Here is a 20,759-nt window from a genome sequence, read left to right as displayed (position 1 = left end):
ACGTACATTGCTTATACTTGATTTTATCATCAAAACAGACAATAAATAATGTTGCATAAAGATTCCTTATTAATTGTAATGAACTCGTTTTTTTCCCCCCAGTGTAATTTGGTATGATCAGAGGTAGACAGTAACAAATTTACTTGATTACTGTACCTAAGTACACTTTTTGAGTATCTGTACTTTACTTGAATATAATTTTTTTTTCCGAAAATTATGATTTTAACTTCACTATTTTTGGAAAGTTGAATATTCACTCCACCACATTTCTATCAAGGTCCTCGAAGTAGCAGCTTTGAAAGTTAGTAGGTGTTTTTTTTTTGTTTTTTTTGGAATCACAGATTACGTGCAATGATTTCCCAACATTTCTTGAACACTGACCAGTTGCAAATGAGAAATATTTATTTACACCAATTTAATAATAAGTTATTGTGGTGTATTGCACACAATATTGTCTGATTTTGCAAAATTGTGTAAACAAAAATATTACGCAAATAAAGCACAACAGAAGAGCTGCTGTATGCCTCCTAACAAAGCACAATAGGTGCCTTGAATTTTTTTTTCTTATCAGTATTTACATCAATTTCACTGTGCACTCAGTTAAAATGTGGATTACTGGCTACACATAGATGTGTACACACACTGCCAGAGGTGGGGTGTTAAATAAAACAGTTTTTTTGTCAATTCACTTGTTTCTTTTCTTTGTTCATTGTTTTCAACATAACCAGTGTATTCAGTCAGTGTAATGTATTGTAAGTTGCTTCTGAGGCGAAAGGTATTGCAAGTATTACATACAACAATAAAACAGTGTATTGACATAAAAAAGGAAATATCCTTTTAGTACGTAAGTCCTTTAAAATCAAGTACTTCTATATTTTTACTTGTATACTTTGTCCTCCTCTGGGTCTGATTAACTAAAAACCTAATTTAATTTGATCGTGGAATGATAGCACCGAAGATATAGTCCACATTGACATGCCATTGAAATCCACATTCTGTATCTGCAGCACAGCTGCTGAAAATAAGATATAAAGTATCCTTAAAAGTTTAATAGTTGTCAGTATCAGTTAATGATGTCAAAACCTAATTAGTTACTGCTGATGGCAAAACTTTAAAAGTTTAGGACCACTGCCAAGTCAGTATCTAGGCGTTTTCCGAAAACATGATATGTATTTTCTGGCCAGCATTCACAGTAATAAATCAAGAATGTTTATGCTTCTTAGAATGCTTGAGAATATATACATTTGTAAACCACATCACACATTTTTTCATTGTTATGTCAATCCTTTAAAAATGAAGCTCATAACAGTGCAGACTGTAAAGAATACTATATACAATAATTAGATATTGCCATGCATTTTGACTCAGTTCACATAATTATTTATTATTTATTAATAATAAGCATATATGAGAGTAGACAGGAGCTTTAAGGCATGAGCTTACAATGCAAACATTTCTTAAAGTGCATACTAATGTTCTTGTGTCATGACCCAGAAGATTTAGAGGAATGAAAGTCCCTTTCATCCACACCTCTAATGGCTGTACCATAAATCCAATTTAACAAAACTCTTCAAGCATGCTCTTCCTTTACAGTTCTTACTATCTGACGCATGACAAACAATCACATCAGCTAATCATTCAATGGAAAGCAAAGCTTCTGTAGCCTATTGTTGATAAAGCTGGCTTTATACAGTATGACAGACTTAGTTCCTGCAACATAAACGGCTGTTGTCTAGAAATCTGAGCAAAGAAACATGAGGCGGTGCGAGCGGATCTAGTGTATCACATCACAGAGAGCTTTAACTCACCAGCAGCAGGAGAAAGCTGACAGGAAGGGTCCTCATGCTGAAGCAGATCATCACTGAGTTTCCTCTGTCTCTTACAGTAATCCAGGCTGCTCATATGACACATGAGAGAGAGGGGAGGGCATATTCAAATGATGGTGGGAAGAAACTGGGGCCAGGCTTTACTAGTTATTGTTAGCATTCGGAAATAGATTTTACTTGCATATTTTCTGTGGTCATTTTAATTTAATTTAAATTTGTAGTATTTTTTATTGTTTTGTCATTTTGTTTTTGTAATATATGTGTATATTGTCCTCATTTGTAAGTCGCTTTGGGTAAAAGCATCTCCTAAATGACTAAATGTAAATGTATATTTTTATTAAGTTTTAGTTTTAATTTATTTAGTTTCAGTCATTTTGAGAAAAATCATGGTAAAAAAAAAATCCATAATAATATTTAAATAATACTTTTGGCCAAAAAAGCCAAATATATTAGTTTTTCTCAAAATTATATTTATTTATTAAATTATATTAAGTTAATTTAGCTTTTGTTTATGACGAAATATACAGAAACAGCAACATTACGAACTGAAGGAAGTTGAAAATGTAAAAAGAAAGAAAGAAAGAAAGAAAGAAAGAAAGAAAGAAAGAAAGAAAGAAAGAAAGAAAGAAGAAAAAAAAAAGATTTTAAGATAAAACTAATTTTGTTTATCACTGGTTAATTGAGTTTACTTACTATAAATAAAGACAACTTCAAAAGATTTTAATGGTTATTCTAATGTCTTTTTAAATATCTGTCTTTAAAAAATATCATATTTTCTGTTAGGTACGAGCAAAACAAAAAACAATCATTTGTTAAAAAGCGTATATTCTATAAGCATATAGCTATAAGATTGATTTTACACACAGGTAGCATTGTGTGCTGTGTATTACAACATTATTAATTATTTAAAATTATACTTTATACAATTATTTTTATTTTTATTGTATATGAGGCATATTCGCTAAATGGTTACACCTTGTTAACGTTTATGTGCTTAGTGCTATATATTATAATTCTGTAGTATATTAATTAATTCAAGTAAACCATCCAGTTGTTGCCTACATGAGACGCTTAATAAGAAATTAGGTAATGCAACATTAATTATATTCTTTGGAAACAGTGTTGAACAGTAAATGAAGAGAAGTATTCTCACTCAAGGCACACCTATTTCTAATAATGACAGCCTGTTATCAGAGGGTGTTATCAAAGTGTTTACCTGCCAACTTTACTCATCACTGCACAGTTCCTGAGTACAGGACAGGCTGGGCAAGTTAGCACATGGTAAGGAAGTATACTTTTAATCCATTGTCTATACATTTTACCTTAGCAGTCCTTTTTTGATCCCGACCAGTGGATATTGGTATAAAAAAAGGAAAAAAATATGAATTTATTGCATGGTACTGGTCATTACAGTACTTTCTGTATTCATTGTTCAGTTCTACAGTTTATTAATATTGGATAACAAGTCTGAATTTACAAATAAACTGTACTAGTGTGATGTCTGTATATTATAGTGGTGCTTAGGCTCCCAGTTTCACAACAGGGAATGAGGAGACGAGGAGGAGACGATTGAACAAAATCAGTCTTTAATAATAATCCAAAAGAACCTCAATATAGCGACCACAGGAGACCAAACAAGAAATTACATATAACAGTGGACTCTAGACACAGGAAAACACAGGGCTTATGTAATGAGACCTTGGTAACCCGATGAGTCCTTTACACGATCTGACTTTGCTGCAGTTGGAACTGAACTGCTGGTTCGTCTGGCCAGAGGAGAACTCAACCCTTCTGGTTATGTAACTGTGCTTTTTTATATTAAAGGGGGATGGGGGGTACAATGCTGTTTCATGCATTCAGAGTTGTTTACACTGTTAAACAGTTACTCCACCCCAAAATGAAAATTTTGTCATTGATCACTTACCCCCATGTCGTTTCAAACCTGTAAAAGCTTCGTTCGTCTTTGGAACACAATTTAAGATATTTTGGATGAAAACCAGGAGGCTCGTGACTGCCATTGACTGCCAAACAATTAGCACTGTCAAGGCCAAGAAAAACAACGAATGAAGCGACGAGAATACTTTTTGTATACAACGAAATAAAAATAACTTTTTTTCAACAATTCGCCTCCTCTCTGTCTCTCCGTGTCAACGTAGTGCCATTTAGGAGATTATCCACTGAACGCAATCACATCATTTTTGTTTCCAGGTGGAACGTTAAAGAAAGCAACACACACATCTCCCGGAAATCCTGTATAATCTAACCAATCCAATGACGACTTTGACACTCCTGAAATTTTTCCAGCTAAGTGTGCCATATGCATCAGACGTTTAGCCAGCGCTCCGTGGGTGTGATGTCTGAGGTTGAGACTTGTAGAGGCGGCGCAACTATAACAACGTAAATAATCCTGCACATGCTAAAGCGGTACTAAACTGCAGTGGAAACGCAAACAGAGCTGAACCGAGCCATGCCGCACTGAGCCGTGCCGAGCCGAGTCGTACCACGCAGTGGAAAAGTGCCACTTGTTCAGCTTCCCAAAAGAACCCAGCGTTACGTGAACAGTGGATGCAGTTTGTTTTTCAGGGCAGCAATAGAGTTTCGGAAGTGTGTTTGTTGATGAACATTTTATAAACAATTAAGGCCCAGTTCGACACTGGATTTGCACTTTGTTTGATACTAAAAGATAGAGCGGTCCCAGCTTTAAAAGGTCCTAGTCCTGATTCTGAACTGCAGATGATAAATGAAACAGCATCAAATGTCTGCGTTTCGTTGGCAATCGGCGTACGAGTGCTCGTGACTCTTTAGCTCCGTTCACGGTGCGCCTCTAGGAGCTCGGCTGTTTTCGAAGAGAATCATAAATCTGTAACTTTCTTTTATAAATATGATAAAACTAAAGACTTTTTGGAGATATGAAGGATGCAGTACTACTCTATAGGTACTCAAAGATTAACATGATATATGGTGAAACTGTGTGTGTTATGCCCCCTTTAATGTTTGCATCATCCTTTTCCCCAGCTCTATTTCTCTATTAGTTCTATTTTTTTAAACGTAACAATTGCTGTTAACATTTAGTTTTGAGTAAATGTTATACAAATGAAAATTTGATTGAGTTAACACACTTTCTGCAATTTAACACCCCTGAACTTGATTGCATATCAAATTCTAACCCAGAAGTGAAAATATCTTTCTGTTTCAAAATAGTTTTTGAATTGTTTCTTTGTTGGCATAAGCTGGCATAAATGTTCTGTTTGTAATAGCAAGACATTTTACTATGTAATTATTATAATTTTTTTTACTTTCAGTCACGCCTATTTTTCCATTTTTCCATAGAAGGTAGTCTATAATTTCACAGACAGCATCACGGGATCTCACACAGAAAAGCTAACATTTAAAACTATCCATGACTAATGTAAATAAACCAACAGCACCTGGGGTGTATTCCAGAAAGCACGGTTAACTTACCTTCAGTTAAACCCTGAACTTTGGGTTGATTAACCCCAAACCTTGCTTACTCGAGGTATGTGGTTCCAAAAACGCGTCCGGGATTAAGTTCATTCAACTCAGAGTATGTTCCTGGTTAAAACTCAAGACAATCTCAACAGAGCGACGAATCGATGAGTCACTATGGAAACGGGCACAAAGAAAAAGCGCACCATGCTGTTTCTTTCTTCTTCTTTTGTTTGTTTACATGCTTAGTGCATATCGCCACCTAATTTATGGTTGTGTAATCATTTTTTTCTCCCGTTTAATCTTCAATCCTTGAGAATGACATATTTTTAGTTTGATGCTAATTACAGATAACTGTTATATATGCCAATAAAATAACCATATTAGAATAATATATTACCTATATTATCTATAATATAGAATAATATATATTTATTACATATATTAGTGCTATATATATATATATAGTCATGGTGCACACAGCAGGGAGGAACAAGGAACACGCATACAAGGTGGTAAACTCAAATAACAAACTTTACTGATGAAGACAGGGCAGGACAAGGCAAGGCAGACATCAAACACCGGGGAGTAACGAGTAGACCAGACGAAATGACACTACACAGACAGGACTATAAATACACCGGTAAATAAACTGACACGGCTAGACACCAATAAACTAATGATTACATCAGACAAGGACAGGAAACAAACCAAATAAGGGCACAAGAGGCAGGAACACATGACACACACGACAGATGACTGACATATATATATAAGGCTATATTATATAATCTAATATTATATAATGTTGTGCGCTATCTGTCAGGCCCACTGAAGGCTGGTCAGTATGTTACGCGTGCACTGATAGCACTGAAGTGAACTAACCCTGGAACATAACCTGCTCCAGAGCAGGTTATCTTCAGAGAGCAAGTTACAATGGTTACTTACATACCCTAAAAGTAACCTCCGATTTTGGAACCGAAAGCCGAGTTCATCCACTCGCTTATCGTCAAACTTACCCGGGTATGTCACATAACCTGCTTTCTGGAATACACCCCTGAATGTGTTGAAATAAATGATGCAGTATCATTATGGTGTGGTAAAGGGAAGGGCCTTTTAAAAGGAAATCCTTAATACGCAAACCAGAATCTGACTATTCAAAGAAACTGTAAAAAAGAGCAACAAATTAGTTTTACTATATGCAAATATAGTAAATATAGAATTTAATATAGAAATATAGAAACATATAGTAAATATAGAAATATAGAAACACTTTTACTATATGCAAATACTTTATGTTTGTTTGTAGTTTTCAGGAAACAGGCTACCAGTACTGAAATAGTTACCCACTAAAGAATAATTACTTTAATAATTATATAATAAATAACCAGAAATAGATGCCATAGGCTTTTTGTTGTTGTTTAGATTTCACATTAATAACATCACAAAATAACTGTGCAAGTTAAACCCTTGTTAGGTCCCTTGCACCATGAACCACAGGTTTCTGCACTGTAAAAAAATATCGTGATTTTAACGGTAAAAGAATGAAAAATGCCACAGTAAAAACCTGGTAAATGATTAACAGTAAGTTCCCTTACTATATACAGTGAATAAGTGTAATAGATATAACCTTTGTTTTTGAGAAAGTAGCCTCAGAGTCGACACTCATAGATTGTCTGAAACCACACCCTACACCCTCGTTCACGAGTCCCTACATTAGTTCACTATATAGTCCACTAGACAGAGTGATTGAGAACAAATGAGTGAATTTAGACACTGATGAACACCTGCTGTTAACAAACACATTCGGAGGGCTCCTCCATGACTGAGCATGCTCCGTAAAGCACTTCCACACATCAGCATTGAGCCCAGCAGGTTGGTGCGAAGAACAGAGAGCACGTTTTCAGATTTACTCCTCAATAACAATTAATCTCTTCAAAATAAGCACACATTACATTTACATTTAGTCATTTTGCAGATGCTTTTATCCAAAGCGACTTATAATTGGGGAATACAAAAAGCGATTCTTCTTAAAGAGACAAACAGACAAAGGAAGTGCTCGTAATACCAAGTTTCAGGCATTGTTCAAATAAGTACAAGCTAGAAGGAAAGGATGTGACGTGTGGCCAAGGTGGTGCCCCATACTTGGAATTTGTGCACTGCATTTAACCCATCCAAGTGCATACACACAGCAGTGAGAAGTGAACAAACACACACACACAAACACAAACACACACACACACACAAACACACACACACACACACACACGAATGCAAATACAGGAGCTAATCAGAATGAAACTGTAATGTTGGCTATCAGTATATATGTTTGTTTATTCAAGTGATTCTATATTTGGCACATGTAAATATTGTCACTTTCTTTACTTAGCCTATGTTTTTTAATTATATGTTATATGTTTGGTCCATGAGATTCTGTTTTTGGCACATGTAAACATTGTCACATTATTTCCTTGCATAATAAATAAATAAAATAAACACACATTGAATAAAAAAAATAAAAAAAAAACAATCACTGAAGGAAAGAACAAGAAACAAAACATCAACTGACATACAGCCACAGTCTTAAATGAAATCAACTGAAATAAAAGGAGGATGATCACTCTTTGCCACAAGATGGTACTTAGTAACAGCAGAATTAAAGCCGTTACATAAAGTAAACACTACGTTATTACCAGCTTTATACAGAGGTAATATGAAAAGAAAATGCCATCAAAACTTTCCTGGCTGAAATGTGAGTTTACAGGTATGATTTAAACACCACAAATCACACAACATGTTCATTATTCATCATCAGTGGAACTAAACAACAAGACATGTTGGCATAAACATGGGCTGTTTGGTGATTGCTAACGGCTTTTTATTTTGAAACATGCCATGCTCACATTTAATTAATTAAATCACAGCCATATTAACTTTAATGATCACATTTAAACAATAGAACGATTCCTATTTTTCCATCTCTGGATTTAAAATTTAGACTGACACACAACAGACTACATCCACGCAAATTACTGAAGTCGCACTGTATGATGTTACAGAAAGCTGTCCGATCCAGTTCCTTTCATCTGCACGTTAACATGCCGACACTTTTGTGCTGAGCTAACGTTACCTTACTAGCGAAATAAGCAAATGCATTGATTGTGCATTCCGCTTACAATATATTGGTGAAACATACCAACTACACAAACTGTGTGGGGGGAACCTAAACTGAACCATTCACTATATAGACCGTTTCAACGGCAACAACATAAACAAACGTTACTGCGCATGTGCGCTTTTGTGGCCCTAACTTAACTTCCGGTAGACAAACAACAGCCAGAGTAGATTATCTTTTGATACCAAGCAAAATATGTTTGCTGCGTAAATCAGACAGACTGAGATGCAGAGATAACTACTTGGACGGACTTATTAAAAATGCAAATTCATTCTCTGCCAGCAGGAGGCACTTTATAGCGGGAGAAGTAGAGGTTTCCCCGGAAACAGCTGTTGGGCTGTACATTACACAAAGCAGCGCTGAGCTAACAAACGCTGCTTTATCAGGCATACAAGATGAAATGAAAATGATATCGAACATTTTCTAAAGACAATCTTCCCTCAGAAATACAGTGATATAAAAACACCCGCACCTCGTTTTGATTTTTAAACGTGCTTTACGTGCTCATGTTTGTTCAACGAAGCCTTTTGGAAAATCGGTCAGTTTTGATATCATGGCGAGTCACCACAAATAAATAAATGTATGTGAAATACATCCCACAGCACAATAACCTGAGCCCAACTTCATTACTCATAACTTTAACTTTAATTGCGTTTGTAGCCGGTGCCACTAAATTATGTTTTATTAACAAAGTTCGGGAGGAGCATGATCAGATAATCAGTCTGGCCCAGGTGCAGCTCGTCAGCTAATCATCTTAACAAGCACATCAGGTGTATATATACAGCCAACTCACCTCTGTTCTATGACAGTTTTCCAGCGTTACTTGTCTGCTACCATGTCCAAAGTAGTATCGTCTCCTTCTGACCACGAGCTAGCCACTCCAACACGAGCCACTGGCTCAAAGACGCTGTCTTCTCAAGCCACTGGCTCTAAGGCACTTGCCTTGCAAGCCACCGGAGAAAAAGCACCACCTCCTCAGCCAAGTGACACCGCAGAGCCCCACACCTCGGCGCGCGGACACCGGTATACAAGATCAACAGCTCACACACCAAGCCATCAAAGACTTCATTCACCTCCACCATCAAGACAACCAGCACCATCCTCAGTATCATCTTACATCTCCGCTTCACCATCCATTCCTCCCATAGCAAAATGGACCGTAGCAGGTTTGAGACAAGCTCTGGCCAATTCAGACGTCCGAGTCTCCCTGGAACACACCAATACCCCTTCAAAGACAAGTAGAGTCCGTAAGAATAAAACCTCATGTTTCTGACACTTCCTCTTCCAGGTCCAGTTCCAGCCCCCCACGGTCGAAGAGAAACAGCAGGCCATCAACAAGCCGGGGCTGCGCCCCAGACTCCGCCCTTCCAGATCCTGTTCCGCCTCACTCCCTGGCTCAACCAGATGCCTCAGCCCCTTCAGGCACCGTGCTGCCTGCTGCATCGCATGCTAACCTACCCCATCACCCCTTTCCTTCCTTTCCTGCTTCTTATCTAGCTCCTGCGGCAGACGCTAGCGTGAGGATGCCAGCTACCCTACCACTTCTCTTCTTCAACCTCTGCTCCCTTTTTCTCTCAGTGGCCTGCAGCCCCCACCGTAGATGCCGGCTCAGGACTACACCAGCCAGCGACACAAACTAACTGGCCTCCTCCCTCTTTTCCTTCAACTTCTTCTCATCCCCTACATCAAGCTTCAGGGGCTAGTGCAAGCGCGAGGCTGCCTCCGCCTTCAGTAACTGCCCCCATTTCCCTCCCTTCCAGCTCTGCTCTCCTTTCTAGAACTCACTGCCCAGTCTACAAAGCTGTCAATAAAAAATCTGAAAACTACTTATCGACTCCAGTCAATATTTATCAGCTTTCCACAGAATTATCCCACCACCCAGACACTAACTTCACCAATTTTCTACTTTCAGGTCTCAAAGAGGGTTTCAACCCGGCATTACATGCCCTCTCTCCAAGAACATAATTTGCGACAATCTCCAATCTGCACTTGCAGAACCGGATGTAGTGACTAATCTGATCAAAAAAGAAATCGAATCCGGTTTCATGATCGGCCCTTTCGATGCACCCCCTTTCGAATTTTTTCATATCAGCCCCATCGGCGTTGCCACCAGAAAATTTTCGGGGAAAAAACGCTTGATCATCATTCTATCACCTCCACACACTTCCCTATTTCCCAGCATAAACAGCCTCATTCCCCTTGAGGAATATTCATTGCACTACCATGACATAGATCAAGCGATCATCATGATAAGAAACGTAGGTCGCGGTGCATGGCTGGCCAAAGTAGACATCACTTCTGCTTTTAAGGTGATGCCTATTCACCTAGACTTTTGGCATCTATTTGGAATTCGCTGGCAAGGGAAATTATACTTCTCCGTACGCCTAACATTTGGATGCTCCGAATTTTCGATATGTTTTCAGAAGCCATTTGCTAGATTCTCTCTAACAATTACTCCATCATTTTTTTTTTTTTTACAATGGTCTCATATCTTCCCCCAATGACATCCAACTGTTCACTGATGCGGCCCCTATTTTACTTAACTGCTTGGAGATGCTTCAAAGTTTTCACCTCTCGTACAACCTGCCATTCCCCGATTTCTCCCTCCTCTCGATCACGTCTTTCGTCTCCCACCTCAACACCCGTAAGAATCTCCAAGCCCGGTCCATCAAAGGTTATTTAAGCGGGCATCCAATTTTTTCACAAATTAATCCACGGCGCTCCTTCTCCCAAAATAAATAATTCTCAAACATCTCTTGTAATCAAAGGCATTCAGAGCTCTCATCCTCCAATCCCAGACACTAGACAAACCTTAACCTTAGACATTCTTTGTAAATGCATCCATATTCTCCGCACAGAGTGCACTCACTTCATACCGCTCGTACACTTGACGCTATGTTCATTCTGGCTTTTTTCGGTTTCCTGAGATGCTCGGAATTCACATTAACTTCCAAATTCAACCCCAAACATCCAACCGTCTCTGACCAACGTGCTTGACCGCGAAACCATCTCCTATTTCATTAAACAAAGCATATCAGATCAGGAAAAAAGAGTTAATTTAATTTACATCTTACCCTGATCAGTTAAATGACACATAATACCGCCACCGCAGTGCCCTGCTAATTTGATACTGCCACCGCAGTGCCCGCCTCATTTTTGATACTGCCACAGCAGTGCCCCGCTCTCTGATACTGCCGCAGCAGTGCCCCGCTCTTTTGATACTGCCGCAGGAGTGCCCCGCTCTCTGATACTGCCGCAGCAGTGCCCCGCTCATTTCATACTGCCGCAGCAGTGCCCCGCTCTCTGATACTGCCGCTGCCGTGGGCTCTCCCTTCCAGTGCAGCAGAGCTGCGGCTCCCTCCGGTTGCAGCGGGAGCCCTCCATCCGTTGTTCCGAGTTTTCAAGGCTCATTTAGCACTGTACAGGGCTCCCCCTTGCGGCGCAGAAGAGCCGCAGCTCCCTTCGGTCACACTGAGAGCCCTCCATCCATCGTTTTGAGCCTCATGGCTTATTCAGAATCAGACAGGGCTCTCCCATCTGGTGCAGCAGAGCCGCAGCTCCCTTCGGTCACAGTGAGAGCCTTACATCTGACGCTTCAAAACATGCCAAGTTTGCAGCCGCAAGAGGGACTCTCCCTTCCGGTGCAGCAGAGCCGCTGCTCCCTTCGGATGCAGCGAGAGTCCCACACCTGGCCTTCCATCGTGCTCCTCATTCGGCTCCTCGCACAACCCATTTATGTTCATGACAAGTGTAACATTTGGACCAATCAGACACACAACTATTTGTTATATTTAACAAATAATCTCTTTTGCCCCCTCACCTAACCGAAAGGCCAACTATGAGGGTCTGTGGACCCTTCCCCACGAAATGCATCTAACACCTAAGAAGGTAGAACAGGCCTCTGGTTTCATGTTGTAGCATTATGACCAATCAGACACACAATTTTGATTTTGATTTAACAAATCAATTAGTTATTAGATTAACAAATGGTCACAGACCCCCCACCCAATACACATACTGGTGCTGGTGTGTCTGTAAATGACTCCAGGCCTCTGGTTCCATGGCAACCCATCTGATAAGACCTGTTTTATTGCTCAATGGAATGCGGGTAGAGCAACACTTCCTCTTAGGGAAGACACATTCCACCATAAAAATGGACTCTTCTCTACTTAATTCATAGAAAAACCTTTCTTTGAATGAACACACATATCTTTAGGTCATTGTGTATATAATTACTGTTCTTGTATTTGTTTTTGTGTGTTATACACTGTTTTCTGCATGCTTATGATAGATCATTAATTAATATCACTTTAGCTGCATCATGTTTAGTTTCTATCGGTTCGTCTTCGGATTATCTAATTGAGAGTGAATATTACATGTTGATACCTACGCAACATATTAGTGTCCTAAGAATCTTTAGAAGTTTGTGCATTAACCCAGCTGAATTACCTATGCAAATTACTATGTTCAGAGACAAAGGGTCATAAAACTTTCCCTCCAAAAATTCAGGACTCTATTGGGTATTTGACTCTCCAGAGGTGTGACCTCTATAGCAGATAAAGCTCCCACTTCAGAGATGCCCAAGCAGTCTGCGGTTTTGCTAGATCCTTAGAGGATGTGAGCTAGAACATTTTCTGACCCTCTTAAGTTTTTGTGCCAGGCCTTTGCGGCCTTGTCTTTCCATTCAACCAAGCTCCTTGGACCTCAGAATGATCTCTTTCTTAGCTCTTTTCCATTCAAAACTTGGAAGAACATTTCTACCTGAGAACATTTTTGGAATTCATCACTCTTCAACCCAGAAGAACGTGATCGGGAGTCCAAAACTTTGAAACCATTAAGACTTTCATCTGAGACTGGATTCCGGACACTTGACCCGACCAAAGGCAGTGCAAGTATAACATTTAACTAAACGAAACAGAGGTTTAGTATAAGTTATAGACCCCATTGTAAATGGCACTGATGGTTTTACTCAGGTGGTTAAAGGACTTTCTCCATAACTGCATTCTCTGGTTTTCCTAATGGCTTCATCCATCAACTATCATTTAGCCTTTCCCCATGTATGAGTGATTGTACGTATGTATGTTAGTTAGTTAGTTTGTTTGTTAGACTAGTCTGCATTAGTGTTTAGTTAATAAAAGTTGTGTGCACAAATTACATGAGTTTCTGATTCTGCCTTGCATATTAAATGTCCCTTTACGATTTTGACCCTTGCTACATGCTCTAATGCATTAATAGGAAAGTATTTTCTGTGGCCAAGGAAATGCCCTTTTTTAGCGTTGATATGAACTTACACTGAATGTTCGCTGGATGGACAGATCAGCTGATGGCAATTTAATTCTGCGACAGTTATTACTGTCAGCCGATATAAATAATTGTAAATTAATCATAATTAATCATAATTATTTATATACAATTCCCTTTTGAGCTTATAAATTGTTACACAAGCATATTTTTTGGGGGGCTACTAACAATTTCCTCTCTGGTTGCTGTCCCATGTCATTAGCTTCTTTTGGGGAGTTCTCTGGTTTCGGGCTCTATCCTGAGCTCGGAGCCCTCCCTCCTGACAGCACGCCAAATATGCTTACTATTAGCTCAATCATATTATATGTTAGTGCGAACTCGTGAACCAGACTGATAAACAAACACAGACCGGAAGTTAACTTCGGGCCAGGCGTGTGCGCTCGATGAAACCGTCTATAGGCAACTACAGCCAGGGTGTTGCTGAAAATGAGTGTGTGAGTTTGCTTGCAGAATGCTGTTGTCACTGCTGCAAATTCCCATATAAATAATTATTAATAATATAAATAATTAAAACAAACAAAAACAAAACACAATCACTGAACGAAAGAACAAGAAACAAGACATCAACTGACATACAGCCACAGCCTTAAATTAAATCAGTTGAAATAAAAGGAGGATGAACTCCACAAACAGCATTACCAGCTCCACTTATTACTAACCAGTTTGACTTCATTTGTGTCATATATCTACAACAATTCTTTGAGAGTTAACAGAGGTTTATGTATTACTTAAAATGTTTTGTTTGACCTCACCATTTAGGTGATCAGTATTTTCTTTAGTTGGACTATTTACCCTTGACTCTTTAATGTTAGTTTTTCTCTGGCTGTTGAACTGTGTTTGTGAAGCACATTTGTTATGACAGGAAAAGCCAAGAAATTGTAATTAAGTAGTTTTACGTTGGTGACATTTAATAATAAAAAAATCAATTCATGCTGGAAAGCATGTTGGGTGCCAGTACAAAACTCCCAGCATGCATTGCACCATGAAAAAATTATGCAGCTAAATGTTCTTACAAGTTTTTTATTTGCTTTTATTTTGGTTGTGACTTTTCAGTAGACTGTTTTGTAATGTTCAGAGTTCAGAGTATTTTTTCTTGTATATATATTTTTTACTCATTTTTGGTTGTTACCTATTTTGAGATTCATACACTGATGGTTGATACTTGTGTGTGTTTAAGTTCTGCCATAGTTCAACATTTATTTGTGTACATTGTGCTTAGAACTGTTTCACAACATTTGATTGCTGTCGTATCAGTGGTGCAGTTTAAGTGTATTAACATATCACATATTTAAACATTATTGTAAGATTAAACATTGTGTACACAGATTAAACATTGTGTAAGATCAGTGAATTAGTCTAGATCATGATGGTTTTAACGTCACAAACATCAGTTTCATCTGATCATAGATTCTTTTGACTTTTCTTGTTTTAAGAACTGTACTTAAAATTGAATTAGGTCACTACCTGTATATGTTAAAAGACACAAGAAATAACACCGTTTAAAGTCTTAAATCTATTGTTTGTACTTGTTTATGTGATTTTATTATTGCTTTCCCTATTTTATTATTGATTTTATTGTATTTGTTTATTATTATATTTGTTTTGATATAACTGATATCTTATTGCCCTTGTATGTTCGTTATTCTAAAAATTGCAAAAAAAAAAAAAAAAAACTAGCATGGTAACTCGCATGCACATGCACAGCATTCTCTGCAAACAATTCCATCAAACTCTATGTAAGGAACTAAAGAGCCATCTGGTGGAGAATCCATCCATATAAGGACATCACAACGACGTCCTGGCAGGTAGGCTACCATGTGTCTAAGTGGCTGGGGATGGACTCTTCTGACTGGAGCAGACCCTATGGAGAAGTTTCATATACATATTATACCAGAAAGTCAAGTTGTAATTCTAAATGTAAGTGCACTAACAATGTTTTCATGTTTAATACTGTAAAGCTTGCTTTAAAACAGTCTTTAGAAGATTTTACAGGAGTGCCGATTGCAGAGTTTGTGAAGACATCCACGCCTGTTTTCTCACAGCTGTCATGTTATTTTGTATTTATTTTGTTATTGAGATGAAATCGAATAAGTCTCTCAGCAGCATGTGCAGCGTCAGGATGTTTGCTTACTACTACCAAAGACTTTGCTACTACTCAGGTATTTCAAACTACTTTTATACTTGGGCAAACAATGAAAAAGCATGGCCTTTACACATGACAGCATTTTTTGTTTGTAGTTTTGTAAAACTTTCCCACACTCTCCTGATTCGGCTTCACTTGCACTTCGTTTGTCTTCTATTGACATGCACGGCATGCAAAACGAGGTGCTCAAGTTCCATTCCATTGCTTGTGGCTCACCTTTTTCAATGTAAAAATGCTTTTGTGTGAATGGCCAAAAATGTGTTCTGTCCACTGTGTCATCAGTTCACGTGCGAGTTAAGAGTTGTTCATAATCCAAAATAATAAATACGATTAAGCAATAAACTACACAACAGTCTTTTTATTCCATACCTGGCTTTGTTCAACTTAAATATTATGAATGTCAGTTGTTTACATCGGAATTACACTGTAAACCAGTAATATGGGGCATGTTCAAGCTCAGACAGGTGCCCAGCGTTTTGCTACAGTTTCCTGGTTGAACAACATGCTTCCTGGAAACGTTGTGCAAGGGTGTGCAATGTTTTCTCTTGTTTGGTGGGTGTGTCAGAAATGCAGCCCAATCAGCAGCAATATGTAGCATAAACCACGCGGTATTAAAGAGACACTTCGCACAGTGGGTCCAAGTGAAGTCGTTTACAAATGTGTCCGCTGCAGCTTGGTATATGCAACAATTGAAGATATTAGAAGACATGTTTGTAATGAGAGTTTTATAGTAACAATATTGCATATCAACATGATGGTGATGAATTTGTAAGTAAATGTAATTAACATCAAAATAAATTCACAAGAGCAAGTATATTGAACAAATACAGTACACAGAATCTCTTGGATTACAATTAGCAACTATACGGATATACTGTTATGTCCTCTAAAGTTAACGTCCCGTGGTAACTAGGAATTAGGCAAAATTTTGCCATAAGTTAAATATTTTATGGTTCTGCAATATATAAATATATTCTTGTAGAGCTGCTTTGCAACGATTTGTATCGTAAAAAGCGCTATAAAAATACACTTGAACTTGAAACTTGAACTTATTGTTTGCCCAACATTAAAGGCAAAATAACTGAATTAATAAGAGCACAAGAATAGATCTGGAACTTTAAGTCTGTCTAAATATCATGTAGTAATTGCAATGTCTTCTGGTCCTTATCCTTCCCTTAGGAAGGTGTGCTGACACTGATTAATGTAACATAAAAATACTATACATATTTATATATTTTGCTATTGTATTGTGGAGCGACACTTTCATAAACTTTTCTATGCTCCTCTGATTATATAATGGTACATATTACAATATCATAGCACAACAACAGTGATCAGCAATAATGATAAGCCTAATACTCACAATAAATTAATAAGGTCATATAGATCATAACAGTCTCAGAGGTAAGAAGTGGATTATCCTTCAACTGAAATGTTTGTATTTTCATCCTGAAATGCAAGGAAAATGTTGGATCACAATAATTAGGAACCACAGTTTCCACAAATCCCTTCACTCGATTGGGATGTACTCTTTTATTCTGGACGCCAAGGGCAGTGACTGTTACATCGAGTGTATTTTGCTGTATTAAACACGTATTTATACCGTTTTCATCAGGCTCTGAAAACTTTTCAAAAAGAACACAAAGACGGGGGTTCACGTGACGCTTTAATGTGCCAACACGGACAGTAGCCAAGCTCTGTGTATGTAACCCGTCTTTTACTGTTGTTCGACTTCTTTTCTTACATTTGGGGTAGTTTTTTTTTGTTTGTCGTTGGTCTGTAGATGTCACACAGTCAGAAACACACTGGCCATTCTGGAAATACACTCCAGCTCGAGCTGCACTCAAAGTTAGACACAAATCTGCCATGAAAGCAAGTAGTGAGTAGTGAGTAGAACAATGGTAATGTGTGTGAATAGAGTATTAGCAGTGTAAGCGAGATTAGCGGCAACCACGCTGATGATGCTAATGAGCAATAAGCTAATAGCGGACTCGGGAAATCAAAATAAAACTAATGATAAGGCACTCTGGCTGTTTTTGTTGTAGAATGCGATAGAGGATATATTCATATGTTGTAGAAACAAAAAGTATGGTATAAAACTGATTTTAAGATAAAAAAAATAGGCGATAAAGGATTAATTTGAAGGAGCTCAAACTCAAAACATGCGGCAGCATGATTGGCAACAAACAGGAAGTGATGAAAAGACATCTTGCTGTAACCTCTGTAATTCTTTTGCAGAAAATCTCCTGCAAGACAGTAGATTGTCAGAGCATCACCCCAGCTTTCTGGAGATTGTTGGTAATTTTACAGACATGTCTTTTAGGGTTCATTTTCACAGCTTTTATGATTTGTCTGTCATCAACTACTGTTGTTTTCTCAGCCGATCAGGTCGTTGTTGGTTGCTGGTGGTTTCCAAACTCTTGATTTCTCCATGCCCTTTGTTTTTGCTATAGCTCTAATTGACTTCCTCTTTTCTTTTAGCATCCAAATTGCTTGCTTTTCTCTCAAAGTCAGCTCCCTCATCTTCATCCTGGTTTGTGTGTGTCATCATCAAATGCAAGATTCAGAATACAGAAGTAATGGATATAACTGATACGACACATTCCCTGCTTTTAATATCTGAAGAATTAATGCAACAGGACACAGCTGATCACTTAGAAAGACCTGTGAGGCAACTGCTCCAATACTTATGCTCACATCAGATAGAGGGATGAAACTCTAAAAGTGCTGAACTTCTTAGCTGGTAAAACATCTCTGTGTTGAATCACCCAATAATAAAATGTGACATTCTGTAGTTTTGTCTCATATTCATCTTTTAATCATATTTACAGATTTCATGACTTCACAGCAAACAGAAATTTTGTCTTTACTGTTACTTATGGAGGGCACTATTTTTCTTTCTTTCTTTCTTTCTTTCTTTCTTTCTTTCTTTCTTTCTTTCTTTCTTTCTTTCTTTCTTTCTTTCTTTCTTTCTTTCTTTCTATCTATCTATCTATATGTGTGTGTGTGTGTGTGTGTGCGCACGCGCGCATGTTAGTGCACTGGATGTTATAAAATACTCTTTAATAAATACATGTAAACTTCATTGAAAAAAGTAACATGATGTAATGCATGAACAAAAGTAATACATGATGTACCATTCATCAAAAAAGTAATAAGATACAAGTATATATGTATAAGATAATAATAAGATAGTGTGTATATATATCTCATTAGTTTTTTTTTGGATAAATGGTACTTTTATGCATTTGTATCAGAGTGAATCAGACAATTTAAGATTCGATCAGAACCTTGAAACATGAGTATCCGAAATTCCACAAAGAGGCCCAAGATGACAGGATGTTCATAAATCACATCCTAGCGCCACAAGGCTGAAGCAAGCCTAACAAACCAACTCTTTCACAGAACAGCTTGCAACATTAAGACGAAAGAACACTTATTGATAATTCCAATTCAGGAAGGATATTGTCAAATTTGGTGTAAGTAACCAAGATTTATGGTCAAAGACACAGCACATCATGACATCTCATGAGTAGAGACTTCGTTGGGTGGGTTCCCCCACCCAGGACAAGAACCAGACTGAAATTCCTTATGAGACATTTTAACCTCTTTGGTCTTCACAGAACACATTCTTACTTAACAGAATGGCACAGAAACAGCCTTTCAATGCATATGTAGATACACCAAAATCACCTTAAAAGGACTTATGAGCAACTAATTTCTATGCATAACTCCATATTATGTATGTAACCCACACATTTGACGATCATGTGCTAATCACTTATTGTGTATGTATTTTGAATAACTATTGAATAGTTTATAGGATTATATACATGTTGGGTATATGAGTTTGAAAATTCATGCTTTGTAAAATGCATTAAATTCTTGTTATATAAATCATGTCCAAAATTATACTCTGCAAGATTGGGAAAATTTGGACCATGTGATTGATAAAATAACGTGTTGATTTATATATTGCGAGGAGAAACATAGCAACACCCCGAGCTAAGACAATGCCTAATTGGTCAAGACACCATTTGGGATGTGTCCAAATGCCGAGTTTAAAAACTCAGGACACCATCATATTATGCTTTTTTTTTTGCCTTGTCTGCTTTTAGCCGCCACCTTTTAGCTTTGGCTTTTTAGTCATTGCTTTTGCCCATGCTTTTTGCCACTGCTGTTTGCCCGTGAATTTTTCGAGCGCCGTTCCAGCATGCTTCAGCCTGCATGCCTGCTGCTACTTAACACCACGATGAGAAAAAAAACACCTAGTCTCGTTACATCCTGTTATTCATTTACTTCATTTTCTTTTCTTTCCGTTGAGACTTTCGTGTCTCCGAATTCACTTCGAGTGTGACCGCCTCAAAACTCAACCGGACCACAACTCCACATCTTCAGCCAACGCCCAACCATCACTTCCCAAGACATCACTTCAACGACTACTGAACTTCAGCCAATCAGCAAACTTGGGAAACCACGTTTTGGAAACCCCGTTTTCTGAAACAATGATGACAAAAGGGAATCCCTTAACACAAAGACAATGCAAGTACAACCCCAGATTCTAGCTGAACTGGTGCATTTAATATAACGTTTAATAGCCTCATTGAGGAACTCAACGCGAGGGTTAATTAAGTGATTGTTGGTTGTTCAGGTCTATGCAATAGCACATATTGCTATAAACTTGGGATTTCGTATTTTCATTCTCTGAACTCATTCTTTCCCCCCTTTCTCTCTTTTCTGCAACCTGTGTGAATGCGTGTGTTTGTGTTAGTTTACATGTCTTACACGTATCCAATAAAGTCTTATTTATATTGAAAAGAGAAGTATCTTGTGTTTTGTGCTTACAAGTTAATGTCTTAAACTGCCG

At 37.9% G+C, this 20,759-nt stretch overlaps 1 protein-coding gene across 1 annotated transcript in view; it reads right to left on the bottom strand.

Annotated features, from left to right (window-relative positions):
• LOC306859711 (cadherin-like protein 26) overlaps positions 1-1,868 on the bottom strand; it is a 37,626-nt gene extending 35,758 nt beyond the window's left edge. The window contains exon 1 of the mRNA XM_079400914.1: positions 1,809-1,868. Within this exon, the coding sequence (XP_079257040.1) occupies positions 1,809-1,859 (51 nt within the window). The 5' untranslated portion in view covers positions 1,860-1,868. The remainder of the gene's footprint in view (positions 1-1,808) is intronic.
• Between the last annotated feature and the right edge of the window lie 18,891 nt (positions 1,869-20,759).

Source organism: Barbus barbus, assembly GCF_936440315.1.
Source record: "Barbus barbus genome assembly, chromosome: 40".
Lineage (NCBI taxonomy): Eukaryota > Metazoa > Chordata > Actinopteri > Cypriniformes > Cyprinidae > Barbus > Barbus barbus.
Note: the sequence above shows the minus strand (reverse complement) of the source record. Positions and strands in the feature narration are given on the sequence as shown.